This window comes from Hemicordylus capensis, chromosome 2 (assembly GCF_027244095.1).
Source record: "Hemicordylus capensis ecotype Gifberg chromosome 2, rHemCap1.1.pri, whole genome shotgun sequence".
Taxonomy (NCBI): Eukaryota; Metazoa; Chordata; class Lepidosauria; order Squamata; family Cordylidae; genus Hemicordylus; species Hemicordylus capensis.
In genome coordinates this window covers 220055655-220076905 of record NC_069658.1, presented here as the reverse complement: position 1 = coordinate 220076905, position 21251 = coordinate 220055655, and the positions used below count along the sequence as shown (strand labels likewise).

The 21251-nt window shown below is 47.1% G+C and overlaps 2 protein-coding genes across 2 annotated transcripts in view; both read left to right on the top strand.

Annotated features, from left to right (window-relative positions):
* The window catches only part of LOC128343776 (heterogeneous nuclear ribonucleoprotein M-like), a 133490-nt gene that overhangs the window by 6274 nt on the left and 105965 nt on the right, over positions 1-21251 (top strand). The window lies entirely within an intron of this gene.
* LOC128347986 (heterogeneous nuclear ribonucleoprotein M-like) lies at positions 524-17601 on the top strand. The gene is made up of 13 exons (XM_053303408.1): positions 524-542; positions 635-728; positions 2191-2391; positions 3861-4014; positions 6573-6622; positions 6707-6767; positions 7836-7937; positions 9928-9972; positions 11065-11139; positions 11519-11617; positions 12611-13398; positions 14092-14143; positions 16941-17601. Exons 2-13 carry the CDS (start codon positions 651-653, stop codon positions 17102-17104), a joined length of 1869 nt encoding a protein of 622 aa, XP_053159383.1. The 5' UTR covers positions 524-542; positions 635-650; the 3' UTR covers positions 17105-17601.

Here is a 21251-nt window from a genome sequence, read left to right as displayed (position 1 = left end):
TGAATGTCCAAAACTTAGCTTAAATGTTTCTCGTGGTTCTTGTTTGCTGACCTTGTAAGCTCGGTGTGGAAGCAAGGTTGCCTAAATGTCAGAACTCCATGGCAGTCTGTGTCTAAATGTAATACAAAAAGGGATGTTGTAGGCGTCAGTGCTTTCAGCGCAGTGGAAGAATGTGTTAGCAGCCTCACTGAGGGCCTCTTTGGAATAGAGCGGCTAGGGGCTTGCAGTCCTAGAGAAAAGTAGGAGCTGGGAGAGCGACGTCGCTAGGAGAAGGTGGAGTCTGTTCTGCATGTTACCACTTCTGCGTTAACCCCTACCCATGTAGGAGTAGCTTCTGGAATGCAGGTAAACAGTTGTGTTGGTGTTAAAAAGAGTAAAGTATTGACCTAAGGATCATAAAGATGTATCCCTTTAAATATCTTTAAGAGTATTTAACTTTAGCGCCTCTGGCTCCTGACTAACTTGTTTCTTTTCTTCCCCTCACCTTCTGCTTGCTGCTCCTTGCTGCTTGATGTGAAATGGCTGCGCCCACAGGGATGCGCGTAAGTAGCCACCCCTCGCTTATTGGGAAGGGGCAGGGAACAAGAAGCTCAACTGGTGCACACTTGCTGACCAGCCTTGTGTTTGTTCGCAGCGTTGTTGAATTCAAGATGGAGGAGAGCATGAAAAAGGCTGTGGAAGTCCTCAACAAGCACAGCCTCAGTGGGAGGCCCCTGAAGGTAAAGGAGGTAAGACCCCACTTTGACTCGCTACACATGGCAACTTAGTGCAGGAGATGGGTACCTGAGTGGCATTTCTGAGTCTGATGCCATAGGTGAGTTCTTGTCAACCTACTACTGGGCTGTTCCTTTTCAGAATGTGGGGTGTGTGTGTGTGAAGTGATTGAATACCTCTCCATATTAAAAACAACTCTACACATAAAAAGTAGCATGTTATTTAGAAGTCTGGCCTGGAAATGTTCTCTCTGGAATCTAGGGTGTTTTTGCAAGGAGTTCTTTTTTTATTATTTTATGGAGAAGAATTCAGTTGTGTATCACCTCCCCCACCCCCATCTAAAGTGGTAGAGCTCAAACACAGACTGACCACCACAGTGAGAGACATAGGCCATAACTTCAGCCTCTTCTCGGTAGGGAGGGAATGTAACTGCTGTTTGGGGATTTTCCTTGGGTTGTTGGAGATGGGCAACAGCTGGGAAAGTGTTTTGCTACAGGTTTGCTTCTCATATTTTGCATTGGAAAAGAGTTTTCTTTCTCCCTCCTCACCCTTTAATTCATGCTACCTGCTTTAGTGAACCTAGCCCTACCTTTGGGTGACCTGGTTTAGTTTACTGATGCAAACTTATGCTGATCATCTGTCACACAGAAAGGACTGTAGCCCAGTAGTGAAGCATTTGCTTTGCTTGCAAAAGGCCCTGGTTTCAGTCCCTGGCATCTCCCAGATAGGACTGGGAAAGACTAGTCTGAACCCCCTGGAGAATGTGCTGCAGGTCAGTGTAGACAGTATGGAGCTGGATGGACCAGTGGTGTGGCTTGGTAAAAGGTAGTTTCCGAAGTATAGACCAAGCTGCAAGAAACTCATTCTACCCCCAAGTACCTTCTTATTTCTGTATCCCATTTCCTAACTGAAATTCTCAAGGTGGCTTACAATATATTTAAAATATGCTCTACCCTCACCCAGTCTGAATCTTGGAGTTTCTCACTGGATGGGATGAGTTTTCTGGGTTGCCCACGATGTCTTCCATGGCTCCTAATTCCAGGCAGCAAATACAGGAAGCACTGGCAGGGGGTGGAGGGACACAGTTTTTCCCTCAGGCTTGGATGCTCCCTTCCCCCAGGGTCAAAGCATCAGCTGCTGCTGTTACAGAGCAAGGGGGAGCTTGCACCAACTGAAGCCTTGCTATTTTGGGTGTGTGGAAGGAATGCTTCCAGACCCTACCAGAATACTAGAGCATAAGACTGGGTTCAGCCTGTTTTAATGGCCGCAGCTAATGCCTGCATGTGAGACTTGAGGAATCAGGGCTGTGCTCCCCAGTGTCCTGGCTAAATGTGGGCAACCCAACTCTAGCAGGGCTTACCTGGTCTGACTCTGCTCCTCCCTCCCCAGTCACATCTCTGTAGGCGTCACCACTATTTGTGGGGCATTTTGCTGCTTGGAGCTTGCAGAAATGGATTGTTTCTCGTCCTCCTGTAGGATCCTGATGGCGAGCATGTCCAAAGAGCTGTGCAGAAGGCCATGGCAGCATCAGGTGGCGGGATGGGGATTGGACCTGGCCCCGGCGGTCCCGGAATGATCAACATCCCTCCCAGCATCCTCAACAACCCCAACATTCCCAATGAGATCATCCATGCCCTGCAGGCTGGCAGGCTTGGAAGCACAGTCTTTGTGGCTAATGTAAGTTCCCTTGTCTAGCTAATGTAAGTTCCTTTGGATATTTCTCCCTGCAAACACATCTGTGTGCCATACAGTCAGTTTTGTTGAGCTTGACAGCACGTGATCACGCATTGTCCCTTGGCACTGGAAATTGAGAATTCCTCAGTCGTATCCAGGACTGACTGCTTACTGTTCTTATGCATCATTATGGGACGTTCTAGTCCTGGCATGAGGCCACTGACCACTTAAACATGTCCGCATGCAGGATGCAGTTGGGTTCTTTGGGACGTGTGGTAAACCGATGACGAGACACATATAAGTTATATCCCTCTTGTAACAGTGTGTGTGCTCTGTCATTTTCTTGGCCTTTCACAGTTCATGTGAACTGGATTGGATAAGGATGTTGGACTAGATAGGCCTTGGGCCTGATCCGGTAGGGCTGTTCGTATAACTCTTCAAAGGCTGATCACATCCCTAATACTTTAACTTAGCTAAAGGGACAAAGACTTTAAAGTGGAGGTAAGATGAGCCTGTGGAGTCCCAACCTGCCCCAAGGGTTAAGTCAGCAGAGGCTTACTTAACCAAGAGAATGGATTTATTATTACTTAACATATGCAGATGATTATTTGCAATTATGTTCTATCTTTTGCCCCTGGTAACAAAGTTGCTGATACCAAAAAATAAAGTATGAGCTTTGTATGGTCTCTAGGTTCAATAGGGTTAGGGCACATTGGAAATTGGACAAGAGTGTGCTTCTCTGAGTTAGGAATCAAAGCGCCTCTACCTCCTTGGCAAGAGGCATTTCTTAGCTTGTGCAGACTCCAGCCTGATGGCCTACTGCAGTGACCTTGATTGTGTTCTTGTAGAGAAAAACCTATTTGTGAACTGACCTGATGGCACAAAGTAATCCAGGTAGTAGCTCAAAGGACCAGAGAGGCTGGGATGGTTCTTCTCTTGAAGAATGACTTCAGAGTCAAGGGACAGGCAAGAACAGCTTTTCCTCAAAGCTAAGCAGCAGTCTGTTGTCCACCCAGTTAGAACGTGGGGAAGGACAAGTTCATTCTTGTCGCAGAGAAAGGCTCATTTGGAATGATTTGCGTGTGGGGAGTTCAGAAACCAGCCATTCGAAGCAGACAGTGGCAACGTGTCACTGGTCCATTTAATAGTGGAGACAGCAAACCAAACGGAGGGTCATGTTTTGTCTAGACAGATTAATAGTTTAATTGATGTCATGACAGCCAGTTTTTGTTCTCTGTATATTGTGAACAGCTCTTCTTGTGGATAGTCCAATATGCATCCGTTTGTTTTATCAAGCCATGAACACAGGACCTTGTGTTCAGCCCTTTACTCAGAGCTCTTTTCTGGTGCAAGCTGCATGCAGCATTAGTGGTCTTCTGAAACTAGCTCTGCTTGGTTGAGCTTTCTTGTTAAATATTGCAGCCTGGACCTTTTCTCCTGTTGCTTCATAAGCTGTACGTTCTCCCCTACAGCTGGATTACAAAGTCGGTTGGAAGAAGCTGAAGGAGGTGTTCAGCATGGCTGGCGTAGTTGTCCGTGCAGACATCCTCGAAGACAAAGATGGCAAAAGCCGGGGGATTGGCACTGTGACTTTTGAGCAAGCCATTGAAGCCGTGCAGGCCATCTGTATCCTTATGTCTGGAGCCATTGGGTAGTCATAGTTGGGAATGGATTCTGGCAGTGGCGATGTGGTAGCTGGTGATATTGAACACATACACTCAACTAACTGAACTCCTGCACGTTTGTCACTTGTTAGCGTTTGTGTGGGACTAGTTGGTGGGTTGCATTAGTTTCCCATTCTTCTTTTGGAGCAGGGCTGCTCAACTTCGGCCCTCCTGCAGATGTTGGCCTACAACTTCCACAGTCCCTGGCTATTGGCCACTGTGGCTGGGGATTATGAGAGTTGTAGTTCAGAAGCAGCTTGCGGGGGCAAAGTTGAGCAGGCCGGTTTTAGAGAGTTCGAGAATAGTTTTGGAGTATTGCAGCAATCGTGTGATGCAAATTAGACTGAGAGAATATTTCTGGCCTAAGTGTGCTCCGTGGTTGAGTGGAGACTTGAAGTTGGGTCTCCCCAAGGGATGAGGCTGTAGCTCAGTGGCAAGGCATCTGATTTGATGCAAAATCAGATTTCTGGTAACCTCCTGGCATGACTATTGCAATGCGCTCTGTTTGGGGCTGCCTTTGGACGTAGTTTGGAAACCTCAATTAGTTCAAAATGCAGTTGCTAGACTGGTCTCTTGGATAACCCGGAGAGACCATATTATGCCTGTCTTCAAAACAGTTGCACTGGCTACCAGTATGTTTCAGGGCAAAATACAAAGTGCTGGTTATTGCCTTTAAAGCCCTGAATGGCTTGGGTCCTTAGAGAGTGCCTTCTGTATGATCCCCATTACATGTTCAGGTCATCTGGAGAGGTCTGTCTCCAGTTACCACCGGTACATCTGGTGGCAACTCAGAGCCGGGCCTTCTCTGTAGCTGCTCCTGGCCTATGGAATGCACTCCCGGCAGATATCCGCAGTTTAGGCTCGCTGTCGGCCTTTAAGAGAGCCCTAAAAATTTGTTTGGCCTGGCCTACCAAGGTTTTTAAATTGTGCTTAAGTATTTTAATTGGTTTTAAATGGCTCCGAATTGTGATAAAATTATTTTTATATTGTTTTAAGCAGTGTGTCTTAAAATGGTGTTTGTTTTTTGTCTCTTTAAACTTGTGCACTGCCCTGAGCCTTTGGATGGGGCGGTCTAGAAATGTAATAAAGAAACAATAAAAGGTCCCAGGTCCAATCCCTGGCAGCATCTCAAAATGGGGCAGCCAAAGACTCCTGTCTGAAACACCAGAGAGCCACCACCAGTCAGGGTAGACAGTACTGAGCGAATGGACCAATGGTCTGACTTGGCTTCCTATGTTATCTGCTCTGTAGCTCTTGTACAGCCTGCTTGTGTCTTTAAAGGATCTAAGGTGGAGACATCACACTTTGCCTGACCCTGTTGAGCTTCAAGCAGTTAGCCTTAAGCCTTCCCCTCCTCTCTCTGTCCTTCAAGTTTGAGTGTTTGGCACAATCTGCACGTTGATGAAAAGTGACTTTGAGACGGATACTGCTAAAAATCCTGCCACTGCTCCAGGGCACTCTGTCTGGACAACTTGAGCAATGGATCTCGCAGCCTGTTGGATGGGGAGGGTCAGTTACTCCCTTATGTCTGTGGCTGGTGACAAAGCCAAGATGGAGACTCCATCAGATCAGTAGCTAAAATTCCTGCTTCATTGGGTGGGCCGTGAGTGACTTACTCAGAGCCACACAGGGAGTGGAAGTCTCCAGTGCCCTTCCTCGCTGGAGCAAACTGGCTCTAATGCTCACAAACCAGAAGATGAAGTGATAAATCTGGACTGTGTGTTACTGCAGGTGAGGACTCGCATGGCCTCCAGATGACAAAATGTTCCCTCCTGTAGAAAATGACTGTACTTGGGCAGACTCCTTGAATATTTGAGTTGAAAAGAACTCTTCTAGTCCAGCCTCCTCATGCCTTACATATAATGCAACTCCCCCCTCCCTCCCTGTTAGTTGTGTTCATTTTGAAGAAGTTACATCTTTTAAGTACTATATTCCAGTCCTGAGTCTCGTTCCACCAAGTTTTAGTGACACCTGTTGGCTCATATTTGCCTTTCTCTGTGAGGATTTCAAGCGCCTCCTGCTAGTTTTCTTCACCTTCTCACAGAGTACAGGAAACAAGCGTGACAGTTTTATACAGAAGTTTTTTGGAAGGTGTAGCAATCCACGTGAGTCTGAAGTGGTACTGTCCATCCATAGGCCTCCCACCTGTTTTACTGTTTACAAGAGTTAGGCCTGGCTGTTGAGCCTTCTCTGTGTGCTGCTAAACTAGAAAGATCTTTCCTCACCCTATCGCCACTCCTGCAGATGGCTGAAATCTAAGCTCTTGCAGAACTAGGATAGTTCAAAGATGAGAGAACTGGAAAAAATCTGGGAAAAGGAAACAGACAGGTGCTCTGCCACATTTTTCAAGCTGTGAAGATGTAAAAAGGGAATGCCTTTGGGCCCATAGCTTTGGCAGCCATGGGCTGGAGCAGTGAGTCAAAGCAAAGTAGGTAGAATGTGGTTGGATGGCTGGACTTCTTGCTTACCCAACCCCAGGTGAGCAGACTCTTGCTGATTGATCCTTGACCCAAATGCCAGCCATGTTCAATGGGCAGCTGCTATTTGATAGACCAATGCACGTGAAGATGGTAAGTATGAGAACTATCTCAGTTAAAGTTTCACTTCCTCCCTGTGTCACTCCTGTTGTTTGATGCATCCATCTAATATTTCAGGACGAACGAGCCTTGCCGAAAGGAGACTTCTTCCCTCCTGAGCGGCCCCAGCAGCTTCCACGTAAGTGTACCCTTATTGCAGTCAGCAGCCTGCTATGACTGTATTGACCTGCATATAGACACCTAGTAGAGTAATAAGTCATTCCTCTCCTGGCTTATGTTCAGTAGCCAGTCTGCAATTAGCTTAGCCAGTTTTTGCATTCAAGTACAACAGTTATGACATTAACATAACATTAATGTTGTGACATTAACATCTGGAGGAGAGCTGGTCTTGTGGGAGCAAGCATGAATTGTCCTCTTTGCTAAGCAGGGTCCACCCTGGTTTGTATTCGAATGGGAGACGTGTGAGCACTGTAAGATATTCCCCTCGGGGGATGGGGCCACTCGGGGAAGAGCATCTGCAAGCTTGCATGCAGAAGGTTCCAAATCCCACCCACCCCCAGCATCTCCAAGGTAGGGCTGAGAGAGACTCCTGTCTGTGACCTTGGAGAAGCTGCTGCCATTCTGTCAGTGTACTGAGCTAGATGGACCAATGGTCTGACTCGGTATAAGGCAACTTCCTGTGTAATTGACTTGTCTGTGTCAGAAGCTGAGTCCCCTAGTTCAGTGTTGTCCCTTGGAAGATCTTGTAAACCGTCTTTCCTAGGTAATTCTGTTCTCCAAAGAGCTGTTGCTTTGATTTCAAGAAGGGACTTGTTACAAAAATTGGTAATGAATTTTCTTATGTAAGGCAAATTGTAACCAAAAGGTTCTCTTTCAAGACGTTGTCAGGTGGCTTAATTCGGTGCAAAGGTATAGTTTGTTTTTGGCATGTATAATACATACCACTTTCAGGTGGACCTTCCAAAGCAGTTTACCAAAAAATGTAAAGGGCAATATATCAAGCCACATGTTTAGATCTGTACATTGTGAGCTCCTTAGGCTCACTTCTCTCCTCCCCTCGGAGCGTGATGCTCTCTGGCCCCCTTGTTCTGGCATTTGGGGAGGAAGGGGCCAGCTCAGCTGGAACGTGGGAACTGAATGGTGGCACTTAATGGTGGCTGGCACCAAGCTGCTCACTGGCTCGAATTTGTAGCTGCTGAAAGTGTGTGCAGGCGCTGACTGTTGGTTTCTTTGTGTCACTTTTCAGATGGACTTGGGGGCATTGGCATGGGGCTGGGACCAGGAGGGCTCCCTATTGATGCGAACCATTTGAACAAGGGCTTGGGGATGGGCAACCTGGGACCTGGAGGTGAGTGAGGAGCTGCAGGTGGGTTCTTTTCCCAGTAGTGGCCAGGTGAAGCGACTTCCCCCTTGCTCTCATTCTTTCAGAGCTCACAATTTCTACACCCGCCTCCTCTTTGAGGGGCTCATGATTTTCAACACTTGTATTAATATCCCACACTCCTGCTGCTTGAGCTCTTGGCTGCAGCAATAAAAGTACAGCATAGTCATTACACAATAGCTTATTAAAACAATGCAAATCAGAGCAGTCCATACATTCATTCCATATTTAAAGCACATTTTAAAACAGCAGCAGAAAGAAGCATTGAAAACATGTTGAAATAAAAGCATTTTTAATCTGTCTAAAACACGAGTGGCCAACCTGAGGAATTAGACTGCAACTCACATCATCCTCGGCCACAAATTATTGCTGCCCAGAAGCTGGGAGTTGTAGTTGCACAACAGCTGGAGAGCCTCAGGTTGGCCACCCTTGGTTTAAAAGCTCTCCATTTGAAGGCTCTTCTAGAGCTCTGGGGCCACTGCAGTGAAGGCCTCAGGCATAGTGAGCAGGGCATCTGAAGCCAAACTTAAGACCCAGCCAGACCTATTTGTTTGCAGGCCGTCCTTGGGTAAACAGTGAGACCGTTTACCACTTGCAGGAACTGGCTATGCCTATGGCTCCTGCCATAGTACTTTCATATACTGGTAATCTCCGGACTTGACTACTTCAATGCACTATATATGGGGCTGCCTTTGTACACAATCCAGAAACTGCAATTGGTACAGAATGCAGCAGCTAGGTTGGTCTGTGGGTCATCTTGAAGAGACCATATTACTCCTCTATTAAAAGAACTACTCTGGCTACCAATAAGTTTCCAGGCAAAATACAAGGTGCTGTTTATAACCTTGTATTTTGTAGTGTAGGCCCAGAGTACAGTGTAGGCCCAGAGTATTTAAAATAATGTCAACTTCCTCATGATGCCCATTGAGATCATCCGGAGAGGTACATCTGCGAGAGGTACATCTGCGGTTGCCACCAGCTCATCTGATAGCTACACAGCGATGGGCCTTCTCTGTTGCTGTCCCGAGACTCTGGAATGACCTCCCTGCTGAAATAAGAGTTTGTCATCTCTGACAACTTCTAAAAAGTCTTTAAGACACATTTATTCACCCAAGCTTTTTAACTAGACTTGTGGTTTTAAGGTTTGGGTTTGTTTTGTATTGCTGTAAAACACCCAGGGGCGGAAGTTTGGAGTGATGTACAAATAAAATAAATATCCAGTTTGGTAATCTCGGTTGTTAGAAAGCCTGTAGCAGTGTAATGTAGTGGTTAGTGTCAGACTGGGACTAGGAAAACCCAGGTTCAGGTTCCCAATAAGCCAGAAAGTTCATTGGGTGACCTTTGGTCAATCACACTCTCTTAGCCCAAGCTACTCTTTAGAGGGTGGTTGTGAGGATTAAAATGGGGCAGGGGGAGCCTTGTGCTCCACCCTGCATCTTTAAAGAATAGCTGGATTTTAAGGTAATGCCTGATATTGAGGATACCCATGAAAGATGTTGAGAGCTGCAGTGGATGGCAGATCAGGTGCGTGCTTCCTTCCCTCCCTCCCTGTTGATGGGACTCTTCATTGGGTCCTTGTGCCTTCTAAATACACTTTAAATGCTACTCTGCAATCATGACGGTGAGAAGCTTTTTATCTAATGAGGAAGCAGAAATGTTTTCTGCTCTAGCAGTGTTCATGAAAGTGCTGGAGTTTGGCAGGTGGAAGAGGCACATAGCTAGCTAATGCTTGAAGCCATCCAGAATAGAAGAGTGCTGATGGAGCTGAAAGCTCCACCTCACCCACTTGAGGACACTTGCTGCTCTTGCTTTGCCCAGTTTTCAGATTTGAGACTTGGGAGAATGATGCCCATTCCCTTGTTGCATTCTGGCTTTCTGATCTGCACCACGCCGAGGCTGATGTGCGCCATCTGATCGCTATTTCTATATATACGCACCCCCTGTTTTTCTTTCTTAGGAATGGGCATTGAAGGCTTGGGCTTTGGAATGAACAAAATGGGAGGTGAGTTCTAGAATGGCTGGTGGAACTGGTGTAAAATGGTGTGGTTAGCATGGAGATCTGTCATGAGTTTCCACTTGGAAAGGCTGGTTTCGCGCACAAGGCACATTCCTCTACTGCTGTACAGTCACAAGCCCAGATTGTAATGCTTTATTCACTTTGATGCAAGGCAGGGCTTCTCAGACTTGGGTCCCCAGATGTTGTTGCACTACAACTTTCAAGTAGAGAAATGCAAGATAGTTCTCTACTGCTTTTATAAAGTGGCTCCAAGCAGTGTTGGGTGGTTGGGCCAAATGAACCCCTCCCCCATAGTGCTAATTTCTTAAAATGAGGAGCAAAGACTCTCTCTGAAGCAAGGATCAGAGCAGAGTGCTCACTACTTGACTGCTTAAACTTTTAAAGGTCTCGCGCCTTACATTGCTCTGCTTGTGTGAAATGTTTACTGTGCTTTCTACCAATATCTTTCAGGAGTGCTTGGTCATAATTTTGATTGATTGATTTCTATACCGTCCTTCCAAAAATGGGTCAGGGCGGTTTACACAGAGGAATAATTAATTAATTAATTAATTAATTAATAAGAAAGATGGATCCCTGTTCCCAAAGGGCTCACAATCTAAAAAGAAACATAAGACACCATCAACAGTCACTGGAGGTACTGTGCTGGGGGTGGATAGGGTCAGGATAACAAAATCTTGATGTTTTTGTTATATAAGGAGGGGTTACTTAGTTGATCCGTTTCCAGGTGTAAAAATCCCCCTGTTGCTTTTCTGTGTGTACTTGTTCAGTCCCCTTTCACAGTGCTGATTCTTTAAATACAGTGCACAGCATGCAAGTGTGCCGTCGAGTCGATTTCGACTCCTGGCACCCACAGAGCCCTGTGGCTTTCTTTGGTAGAATACAGGAGGGACTTACCACTGCCTCCTCCCACATAGTATGAGATGATGCCTTTCAGCTTCTTCCTATATCGCTGCTGCCCAGTAGAGGTGTTTCCCATAGTCTGGGAAACATACCAACGGGAATTCAAACTGGCAACCTTTTGCTTGTTAGTCAAGCATAATACATACTGTGAAATGTGACCTTTTTCCCTTATTTCAGGAATGGAAGGCCCTTTCAGTGGCATGGAGAGCTTGGGCCGTTTTCCTTCTGGAATGAACCTTGGCAGGATGAGTGGTAAGAACCTCATGTCTTGGCTTCCAAAGGGGGTGGCACTTAATAGATCCGGGGAAGGGAAGCAGAGTTGGCACTTTGAGGTGAAGAACACCCAAAAGGTTCCCAAATCACAGATCTCATGTTCCTTAGACTTCTTGTCTCTGCCTCCTTCATCCTATATACTTCTGAATCCCTGTTGTTGGGCGGAGGGGGGGGAGCAGGGAGTGGCCATTGCTTTGATTACCTGTTTGAGTTTCCTGGAGGCGTGATTCTGGTTACTGTGGCACACAAGATGACTGAACTAGCTGCATCCTTGGTCTGATGTTTTGTGCATAGGAGGGACTTTAGCACCGTTTACTGGCAGAGGACTAAACCCTTTCCCTCCCTTCCTTCCTTCCAGAGATGGACCGTGCAATTGGAGGTGGATTTGAAAGAGACTTCCCAAGAAATGAGATGGGAATGCCCCGTAGCTTTGGAGACACCCTAGACAGAGGAATAGGTAAAGTGGCCTTGCTTTACAATAACAAACTTACTAACTTGAACTAGGTATTTTCCTAGGTGTGTCCCCCTTCTCTCTTTGGGGCATAGCTGTACTGCAGGCATGTAATTATTGGTACCTGCACTAAACTAGAATTCCCAGGGCTTGGGGCAAGGACATGGCAAACTAGTGTAGAACTACTATAAATTTTAGTGTGGACATACCCCCCCCCCTTTTTAAAAATTGTGCTACCTTGTTACACAAAGTTCGAGTATGATCCAGCAGTAGGTTCCATACCACTAGTGTCACAGTACATGAGGACTGTCCGTAACTCCATCTCTCTTCTCCCGCCCCCCCTACAACCTTTGGGAAAGAGACCCCAGGATACAAGAGAGTCAGATTATTTGGGGAGCCATGACTGATAGTGAAAGATGCTGAAAGCATGAGGTTTGGGTGTTCAGAAAAGGCTCTGCAGAATTGGGTGAGGCGGTTTGGCTGAAGAAGGGCCAGCTCTTGTAGCTCTGGTCGGTCAGTCTGGTTCTTGGGGGATCAACACAGGCAGCAAAATCTTTTGAACTTAACTAGCCATCTGAAATACAGGCTGCAAACCTCCTGGGTGGCATAGAACCCTCTGTAGTTCCAAAAGTGTAAAAATACAAATGGTTTCCCTGAGCATGATTTCGGAGTGTGCATCTTGTGTCCTGAAGACCTCCATTTCCAAAGTAGGAGAGGAGCAAGCTGGAGCTCGCATGAAGTCCATGCAGATAGGCCTCAAAATACTGCCCTGCTCACCCCACCCCACCCTACTCCCCTGTTTCACAAAGTAACCAGTTAAAAATAAGTTGTCTCAAAAATGAGCGTGGATTGTATTGGGCAGAGAAACAGTTGGTATATTAGCTGAGCTATTTTTGAAAGTGCCTGGGCTGAAGCCAGATTGGATGGCATTTCTTTAGTTCTTGGAGCCCTGGGTGGTTCTTGCCCTTGCTGATGGCTGCATTCCCTTCTCTCTTCCAGGTGGCGGCGGAGGTGCCAGCATCCCTACAATTGATAGGATGGCCCCTGGGCTTGACCCCATGGCCACCAGGATTGATAGGCTCCCCTCGGGGATGGGACATGGGATAGAGAGAGTAGGATCAGAGATTGATAGAATGGGGCTGGTGCTGGACCGTATGGGCTCCGGTGTGGATAGGATGGGATCGGGCATTGACCGGATGGCGCCCCTTGGCATAGATCACTTGGCATCCAGCATTGACCGGATGGGCTCCGGGATAGACCGGATGGGGACAGGGATAGACCGGATGAGCACCGGACTCGGTTTTGGCATTGACCGCATGGGCTCGGCTATCGACCGTGTTGGGACCACCATAGACAGGATGGGCACTGGCGTGGACAGGATGGGCACCGGCATGGACCGGATGGGGCTGGGCATGGACCGCATGGTACCCACAGGCATGGGTCCAGTGATGGATCGGATGCCAGCAGGGCTAGACCGCATTGGGGCCGCCCCCATTGACAGGATGGGGCTGGACCGCATAGCAGCCAGTAACATGGACCGCATGGGGCTGGAGCGGATGGGGGCTGCGGCAACTAGCATGGACAGGATGGGGCCAGCCATGGGGCAGGGCATGGGGGCAGGGCTAGACAGGATGGGGCTTGCCATGGGTAGCACGTTTGAGAGAACCATGGATATGGACCGGGGGAACTTCGCTGCTGGGAGCTTCACTGGTGCCCTTGGAAGTGGAGGAGCTGCTGCCGCCGCTGCTGGTGTAGCCCGGAAAGCCTGCCAGATTTTTGTGAGAAATGTGAGTTGGGGTAGTGTGCTGTGAGGCTCTTTGCATTGGCCTGGGATGTTGTGAACAGCTGTCTTTGGGTTAGGGCTCAAAATAGACTTTTCTTTACGCAGTTTGAATTGGGTTGTTTTACCAGTTAAATAAATATCAGTAAATTGTCAAGAGGGCGACACTTTGGTGAAGTGGAAAAACAAATTTGATAGTTGATTCAAGTGAAATTGTATCATGTTATAGCTTTTTAAATAGTAGGTAACATTTCTATAAGTGTGAATGCTTCATTATACAGTTTCTCTCTTTGGCCTACAGTTGCAATCTAAAACAAAAAGAAAGAAAACAGTAACTGTTTTTTTAATGGTTAAAAGCAGTAGTAGTCCAGTTTGGCCAACATCATCAGTATGGTAATATTTGACTGTGATAGAAATATGGTCACCCTGTACCCAAGGAGTTTGAAATACGTGGAGTCAAAAAATGGGCAGGCTGGGTCAGTTGTAGCATCTTTCATAGACCTCAACAGAACATGGTCTGGGGTGGTAGGTCTTGGTTGGAATGTCTATGCACAGTGTTTGGAAAACGTTCTTGAAGCAATGCCTCCTAGGCAATGATGGGCCCCTCTTGCTTCTGGCTCTGGTGGGTAGTGCCCGAGGTGTGCTTCATAACCAATGAAATGGCCCCTGAATGACTGTACTGGTGTCTGTCTCTTCACAGCTTCCTTTTGACTTCACATGGAAAATGCTTAAAGACAAGTTCAATGAGTGTGGTGAGTAACTTACCTGAGAAATGACCAGCATTCCCAAATGAGTGTTTGGGGTGAGGTGTTAATTTCTTGACAGGGCCTAAAACCTCACTGAGGGAGGGCAGGATGCCTCCATGTTTTGAAGAAGCCAATTGTGAGACTTTATTTAAGAAGCCTGCCCTAGAGCCCTCAGTGATGGATAATTGCCCCATTCTGTCCATGTTAGTTGCTGCATCCCCCAAGTTGGGGATCATCCTGTCCATGATTCCCTGCTAACTTGGCAAAGAGGCACCTTTTAACATGGTGATTCTTTTTATTTAGCAGGGGGAGAGTAACTGGCCGTATCCAACCCCAGCACAGTACCTCCAGTGACTGTTGCTGGTGTCTACCTTATGTTTCTTTTAGATTGTGAGCCCTTTGGTGATAGGGATCCATCTTATTTATTTGTTATTTCTCTGTGTAAACCGCCCTGAGCCATTTTTGGAAGGGCGGTATAGAAATCGACTTATTATTATTATTAGGCCTGTCTCCAGCCTCCCTTGGGCAAGGTGAGAGGGTGCTGGCTCAATTCCAGGCAGTGTTGGACGATACTGATTATCTAGATCAATTTCAAACTGGCTTTAGAGTGGGCTTTGGTGTGGAGGCTGCCTTGGTCGGCCTGATGGATGATCTCTACCAAGGAATGGACAGAGGGAGTGCAACTCTTGGTTTTTTGGACCTTTCTGCAGCTTTCGATACTATCAACCATGGTATCCTTATGGATCATTTGCAGGATTTGAGAATAGGTGGTACTGCATTGCAGTGGTTCTGTTCCTGTCTCTCTGGTAGATTCCAGATGGTGTCTCTTGGAGATAGTTGCTCTCTGAAACGAAAGCTATTGTATGGTGTCCCTCAGGGCTCCATCCTATCCCTGATGCTTTTTAACATTTATTTATTTGAAACATTCAATATACCTCCAACTCCGAAGACTCTGGGCGGTGTACAAAAACTTACAGAGCAAGACGGCATTAAAATTACATTCTAAATTAAAAACTAAAGTAACTAACAAAAAGAAAAAACTAAATAGGTAAACTACAGGGTAAAAGCCCGGCAAAAAATAAAGGTCTTCAATAGAGATTTAAAAATCAATAAGGAAGGAACTAAACGAATCTGAAGGGGAAGGGAGTTCCATCTACATGAAAGCTCTGGGTGAAATCCTCAGGAGATTTGGAGCAGGGTGTTATCAATATGCTGATGACACCAAAATCTATTACTCCATGACATCATCATCAGGAAATGGCTTAGCCCCCGTAAAGGCCTGCCTACAGGCAGTAATGGACTGGATGAGGGATAATAAATTGAATCTGAATCCAAGCAAGACAGAGGTACTCATTGTGAGGGGTCCTACTTGGAGAGGTCCTCACTCATTGTGAGGGGTCCTACTTGGTCCTACTTGATAGATCTTCCTATTCTAGATGGGATTTCATTCCCCCCGAAGGAACAGGTACATAGCTTGGGATGCTTCTGGACTAGGTCTCTCTGGTTTCTCAAGTTGAGGCCATGGCCAGAAGTGGTTTCTATCAACTTCGGTTGATATGACAGTTACGTCCGTTCCTTGAAGATAATGATCTCAATTATCTGTGATGCACTCTCTGGTAACCTCTAGGCTTGACTACTGCATTGTGCTCTACATGAGGCTGCCTTTGTATGCAGTTTGGAAACTTCAGTTGGTTCATTATGCAGCAGCTAGATTGGTCTCCAGGGTTTCTCGTAGAGACCATAGTATGCCTATTTTAAAGCAATTGCATTGGCTGCTAATAGGTTTCTGGGCAAAATACAAAGTGCTGGCAATTACCTTTAAAGCCCTAAACAGCTTAGGACCGGGTTACCTGGGAGAGTGCCGCCTCCTGCATGATCCCCACTGCACATTAAGATCATCGAAAGAGGTCCGTCTCTATTCCGCCAGCACGTCTGGCGGTGACTCAGGAATGGGCCTTTTCTATAGTCGGTCCTGGGCTGTGGAAAGTGCTCCCTATAGACATTTGTGGCTTAACATCTTTACCAGCCTTTAAAAGAACCCTTGACACACTCTTTAAACCATGCTTTTAGTAGTTTTTGAATGTTTTAAATTTTAATGGTTTAATAGTTGGTTTTGTTTTTGTAAACTGCCTAGAGCCCTTGGAGTCAGGCAGCATATAAAATAAATGTTTCCCTCTATCTTGGAGAAACGGTCCCTTTGGGTCCCCCAATGTTGTAGAACTAGAACCCCCATTCCTCCCTGCCTTTGGCCATTGTGGCAGGGGATGATGGGAGTCGTAGCCCAGTAACACCTGGAAACCTTGCCGTCGTGCTTTGTGCCTGTAGTCGTAGAACACAAATACAGTCATCCCTGGTCATCTGCCAGGAATCAGTTCCAGGAAAACCTCGCGGTTGGCAAATTTGCAGTAGATGAGCCATTGAAATCAATGGCAAATGGGGTTGGGGGAATCGTGGTCATGAAAGGACCACAAAATACAGTAAACATTAGGAAAAATGTTTGCATTTGCTGCATTGGCCTGGGTAGGAACCACTGCAATCCGGTGGCTGCTCCTCTTCCAGAACTGCCTCCCATAGGCTAGTTTGGGTACCCTGGCCACTCGCTGCCTTTTCCGTCTCGGATCATGCCCATTAAATTGTCGGCTCTGGTGTGTTAATTGTGAGCTGCATTGGCAGAGAGGCAATATAGATCAACAATAAAATGGCCAAATACTAGAAACAGCAGCAGAGATCTCGATAAACTGCAAGTGATACTAATTACTATGAAAAGCTGGGTTGCATTGACTAAATATGAATACTTCTGCAGGTCACGTCCTGTATGCAGACATCAAGATGGAGAATGGGAAGTCCAAAGGGTGTGGTGTGGTTCGTTTTGAGTCCCCTGAAATTGCAGAGAGAGCCTGTCGTATGATGAACGGCATCCAGCTCCGTGGCAGAGAGATTGATGTGCGAATCGATAGAAATGCTTAAACTTGCCTTTTTAAATGCAGAGAGAGAGAGAGCTTGGGGTTTGTACTTCTTTCTTGTTATGAACTTTTTTTATTTGCCAGGATGTAAAGATGGTGAGACAACTCAGTTGCTTTTCTTGGAGTAATTTTAATTCTTTTTTTAATAAGATTTTTCCATTTTACTGTGTCTCTTTTGCATTGAAACTGTTTGTGCACAATCCCAGTTCTTTGTAGTGGCGTCATCTTGAATTTAAAGATGTGTAAAGTATTGTCTTTGATAAATGCCAGTGACTGACTAGTGACTTTCAACCACCTTCTACTTGCTTCTTTCTGGTCAGAAAACCTCTTGGAAAAATCCTCCTGAAGAGAGCTGATTATTGTCTCTGTTCTCCTGTTGAAAATAGTTCCTCTGGAAACTTCTAGGAGTGTCTGAATGGAAGTGTTTTGGGATGTATGGTAACAACCAAAACCATGTGTCTAGTATGAGATGCGTCAATATTAAAAAAACATTTTCTTGTGGTTTATTATCCTGTGCGGTTTGTTGCATATATACTTACACAGCTAATGCCAAGTCTTCACAAACTAGGAATGGGAGGTACCTTTTTTCCCCAAGGACCTCCTGCCATTTTAAACTCCCTGTTGTACTTGCAGAGGAGTAAAATGTTCTTTTCAAGCTCCCACAATTCTCTGCCTTCTTGATAAGGAATATTTCTTACCTGTTTCTGTGAGTCTAAGAGGCAGCCTTAGATATGGAATTTCAGGAGACATGTAACTATGTATTCTCCAGCCAGAGGATGAGTAGTGCATCCAGCAGCAGGTTGCTCCTCATCACTCGCTCCTAGATGGGGTTAATCAAAAGAAAAGTGCCCCAGGCAGCCCCCCCCGTGAGTCGGAGGAGCTTCTCCTAAGAGCCCAGTTCCACCCTGTCTTGCTCCAAGAAGGCAGGGTAGCCTCGGTGCCCTTCAGTGTTCTTTGGTTTCTGGCCACCTAATCCAAATCTTTAAAAAATAACTAATTCCTGCTCTGGGAAGGTTTACTTGGGTGGCCTTCCCCATTGAGTGATTGGCTAAAAAAAGCCTAAAGGAGCATGTTGACCAGGGAGTCTGGCCCTGACGCAGACCACTCCTAAGCAGTGGCAACTTCCTCCAGGCCCACTCATGAGCTTTACAATGCGTGCTCCAGGGCCGAGCCACTGCAAGAACAAAAGGCAGCAGAGAGATCAGGCACGCCACGTGCCCACTCTGATTCAGGCATGAAAAGCCGCCAGCTAAAGGCAGCACATGTACAGCCGTTTTGGCATCGTCTTTGCTGCTGACTGCCGAGGTTGGGGAAACTTTGGAGAGGTAGGCGATGGGCCCCCTCCGTTCCATGCTGCTTTGAGGAGGAGAATTACGAGGAGCCCTTTGTAGGGGTTCAGCCCCTCCTGAACAATGTGCAGCAATGGTTGCATAAAATGGTGTGGAGGGAGGTGAAGGGCTTCTCGGGGCAGCAGAGTTCCCCCCACGATAGGGGGTGCAGTGCTCAATGGAGTTCTGGTGTGAAATTGGCCTTGGTGCCTGCAGCCCAAGTGCCTGCAACCTGTTCCCAACCTTCAGAGGGGTTGGAGAGGGGCTCTCCTGACCCAAGGGACCTAGGCAGGGGTGGACCAGGGAGAGCATGCCCGGGACGAGCGCTGCCAATTGTGCCTGACTCCCCACCCAGGGACCCCATACCATGATGTTCCACTTCTCCCCTGCCACCAGACTTGGGTAGACAGTCAGACCAATTGGGGATTGTGCCTTGGCGGGCAGATGTGTCGGTTAGGCAGCGCACCTGGTTTAAAAAACTAGAAAGTGGATCGCAAGTCCAGGTCTAACCTGGCATCTCTTTTCACAGGGGGCAAGTTGTTTGGGGAGGCATTGGACCCTGTCCTAACTGAGACAAAGGGAAAGAAGGCTGTGCCGCCTTCAAATGCCAAGGAGGAACGGAAGTCTCTTCAAGAGGTGCTGCCTAACCTTTCGAACCTTCCATCCCTTTCGTGCCAGAGGACAGCCTAGGCAAGACTGTTTTCTCTGGGGCCGGGGGGTAAGGGCCCGGCCAAGGATAACGCTCAGTTCAAGGGTCAGCAGAATGCCAAAGGTTTCAAGCACCCCTAGCAATCCCAATGACTAGGTCCCTCCAGTAGGTGGCTGTCTGTAATTGTACAATTGATGTGTGGACATCAGATTGGTGAGTTTTGGACTCCATCAGGAACGGTTATCGCCTGGAGCTCACCTTTGTGCCTTTCAACAAGTTCCCGCACAAAGTATCCACACATGGTCTGGTTCTGGATATCATTCAGCATCTGCTGGACATTAAGGCCATAGAGGAGGTCCCTCTGACACAGAGAGGCTCAGGCTGTAGAGACACCTCAGTGGTGTGGTTTGTAATGGTGTCATCCACCCAATTCAAGATGGGACCAAATTTACTACAGCTGTAGGGATATCTCAACAGCATAGTTTTGATACCCTTTTCAATCTGGCTTCTGCCCCGGGTATGAGACTGAGACTGCCTTGGTCGCTCTAGTGGATGACCTACGCCGGGAACTAGACAGGGGGAGTGCGTCCCTGTTGGTTCTGCTGGACCTCTCGGCGGCGTTCGATACCATCGACCATGGTATCCTTCTGGGCCGCCTCTCGAGTATGGGAATCGGAGGCACTGCGTTGCAGTGGTTCCGGTCCTTTCTTGGGGGGAGGGTCCAGAAGGTGGTGCTGGGGGACTACTGCTCGGCCCGTTGGCCTGTGGGGTCCCGCAGGGATCGGTCTTGTCCCCCATGCTGTTTAACATCTACATGAAGCTGTTGGGAGAGGTCATCCAGGGATTTGGACTGAGTTGTCAGCAATATGCGGATGACACTCAGCTCTATCTCTCCTTGTCACCTGATCCTAGGGAGGCGGTGGATGTCCTGAATCGGGGGGCTGGAGGCCGTGATGGGTTGGATGTGGGCTAACAAACTGAAATTGAATCCGGATAAGACGGAGGTACTGTTGGTCGGTAGGAGAGCCAATCGGGATGAGGAGATTTTACCGGTTCTGGATGGGGTTGCACTCCCCTTGAAGGAGCAAGTACGCAGCTTGGGGGTACTACTGGACCCGGCTTTGCTTTTGGAAACTCAGGTGGAGGCGGTGGCCGGGGTGCCTTTGCACGGCTTCGGCTAGTGCGCCAGCTGTGTCCCTTTCTCGAGAAGACAGATCTGGCCATGGTTACCCATGCCTTAGTCACGTCACGGCTGGATTACTGTAACACGCTCTACGTGGGGCAGCCCTTGAAGAATATCCAGAAACTGCAGCTAGTGCAAAACGCGGCAGCGAGTGTTTTATCCGGAGCTGCCCGTTGGGAACACATCACCCCCATTTTGAAAGAGTTGCACTGGCTGCCAGTTTGTTTCCGGGACCAATTCAAGGTGCTGGTTTTGACCTTTAAAGCCCTAAACGGTTTGGGCCCGGGGTATTTGAGGGACCACCTGCTCCCAAGGGTTGCTGCCTGCATGACGAGGACATCTGAGGGGGCCCTGTTCCGGGTGCCGACAATGAGAAAGGCCCGGCTGTTGTGCACTCGGGACAGGGCCTTCTCTGTTGCTGCTCCTAGACTCTGGAATGCTCTCCCAGTGGCCATTCGTTCCTCGGACTCCATCACGGCTTTTAGAAAGCTTGTAAAGACTTGGCTTTTTACCCAGGCTTTTACATAATCGTTTTTACTGCTGCTTCTGTGTGTTTTTATCTGTTGTATTGTTTTTATGCCTGTTTTTACATGTTTTTATATTTTTTAGCTTGATGTTTTTATTGCCTTTTTTATTGTATGTTTTAATTTTTGTAAACCGCCTTGGGGTTGTCTTTTAACAAAAGGCGGTATATAAATTGCAAAAATAAATAAATAAATAAATAAATAAATAGTTTGGAATATCATTCACTCAATTCAAGATGGTGGATGCATGAACATTTTGAGCCTATGTTGGCTGACTTGTGAACCACTGAATAGATTTTAACCAAATTTGCTACAGCTGTAGGAACATAGCAACACCTTAATGACATAGTTTGTGATGATATCATCCACCCTGATTCACGCCGCACGATGGTGGATGCCTGAACATTTGAAGTGCATGTGGGCTAACTTGTGAACTGCCTAACCAATCTGAACAAAATTTGGTACAA

Excerpts from the sequence above, each read along its gene's own strand:
- LOC128347986 (XM_053303408.1), top strand. The coding sequence starts at position 651 with ATGGAGGAGAGCATGAAAAAGGCTGTGGAAGTCCTCAACAAGCACAGC. Across the intron at positions 2,392-3,860 it reads GCACAGTCTTTGTGGCTAAT|CTGGATTACAAAGTCGGTTG; the intron begins GTAAGTTCCCTT and ends TCTCCCCTACAG. Across the intron at positions 7,938-9,927 it reads GGGCAACCTGGGACCTGGAG|GAATGGGCATTGAAGGCTTG; the intron begins GTGAGTGAGGAG and ends TTTCTTTCTTAG.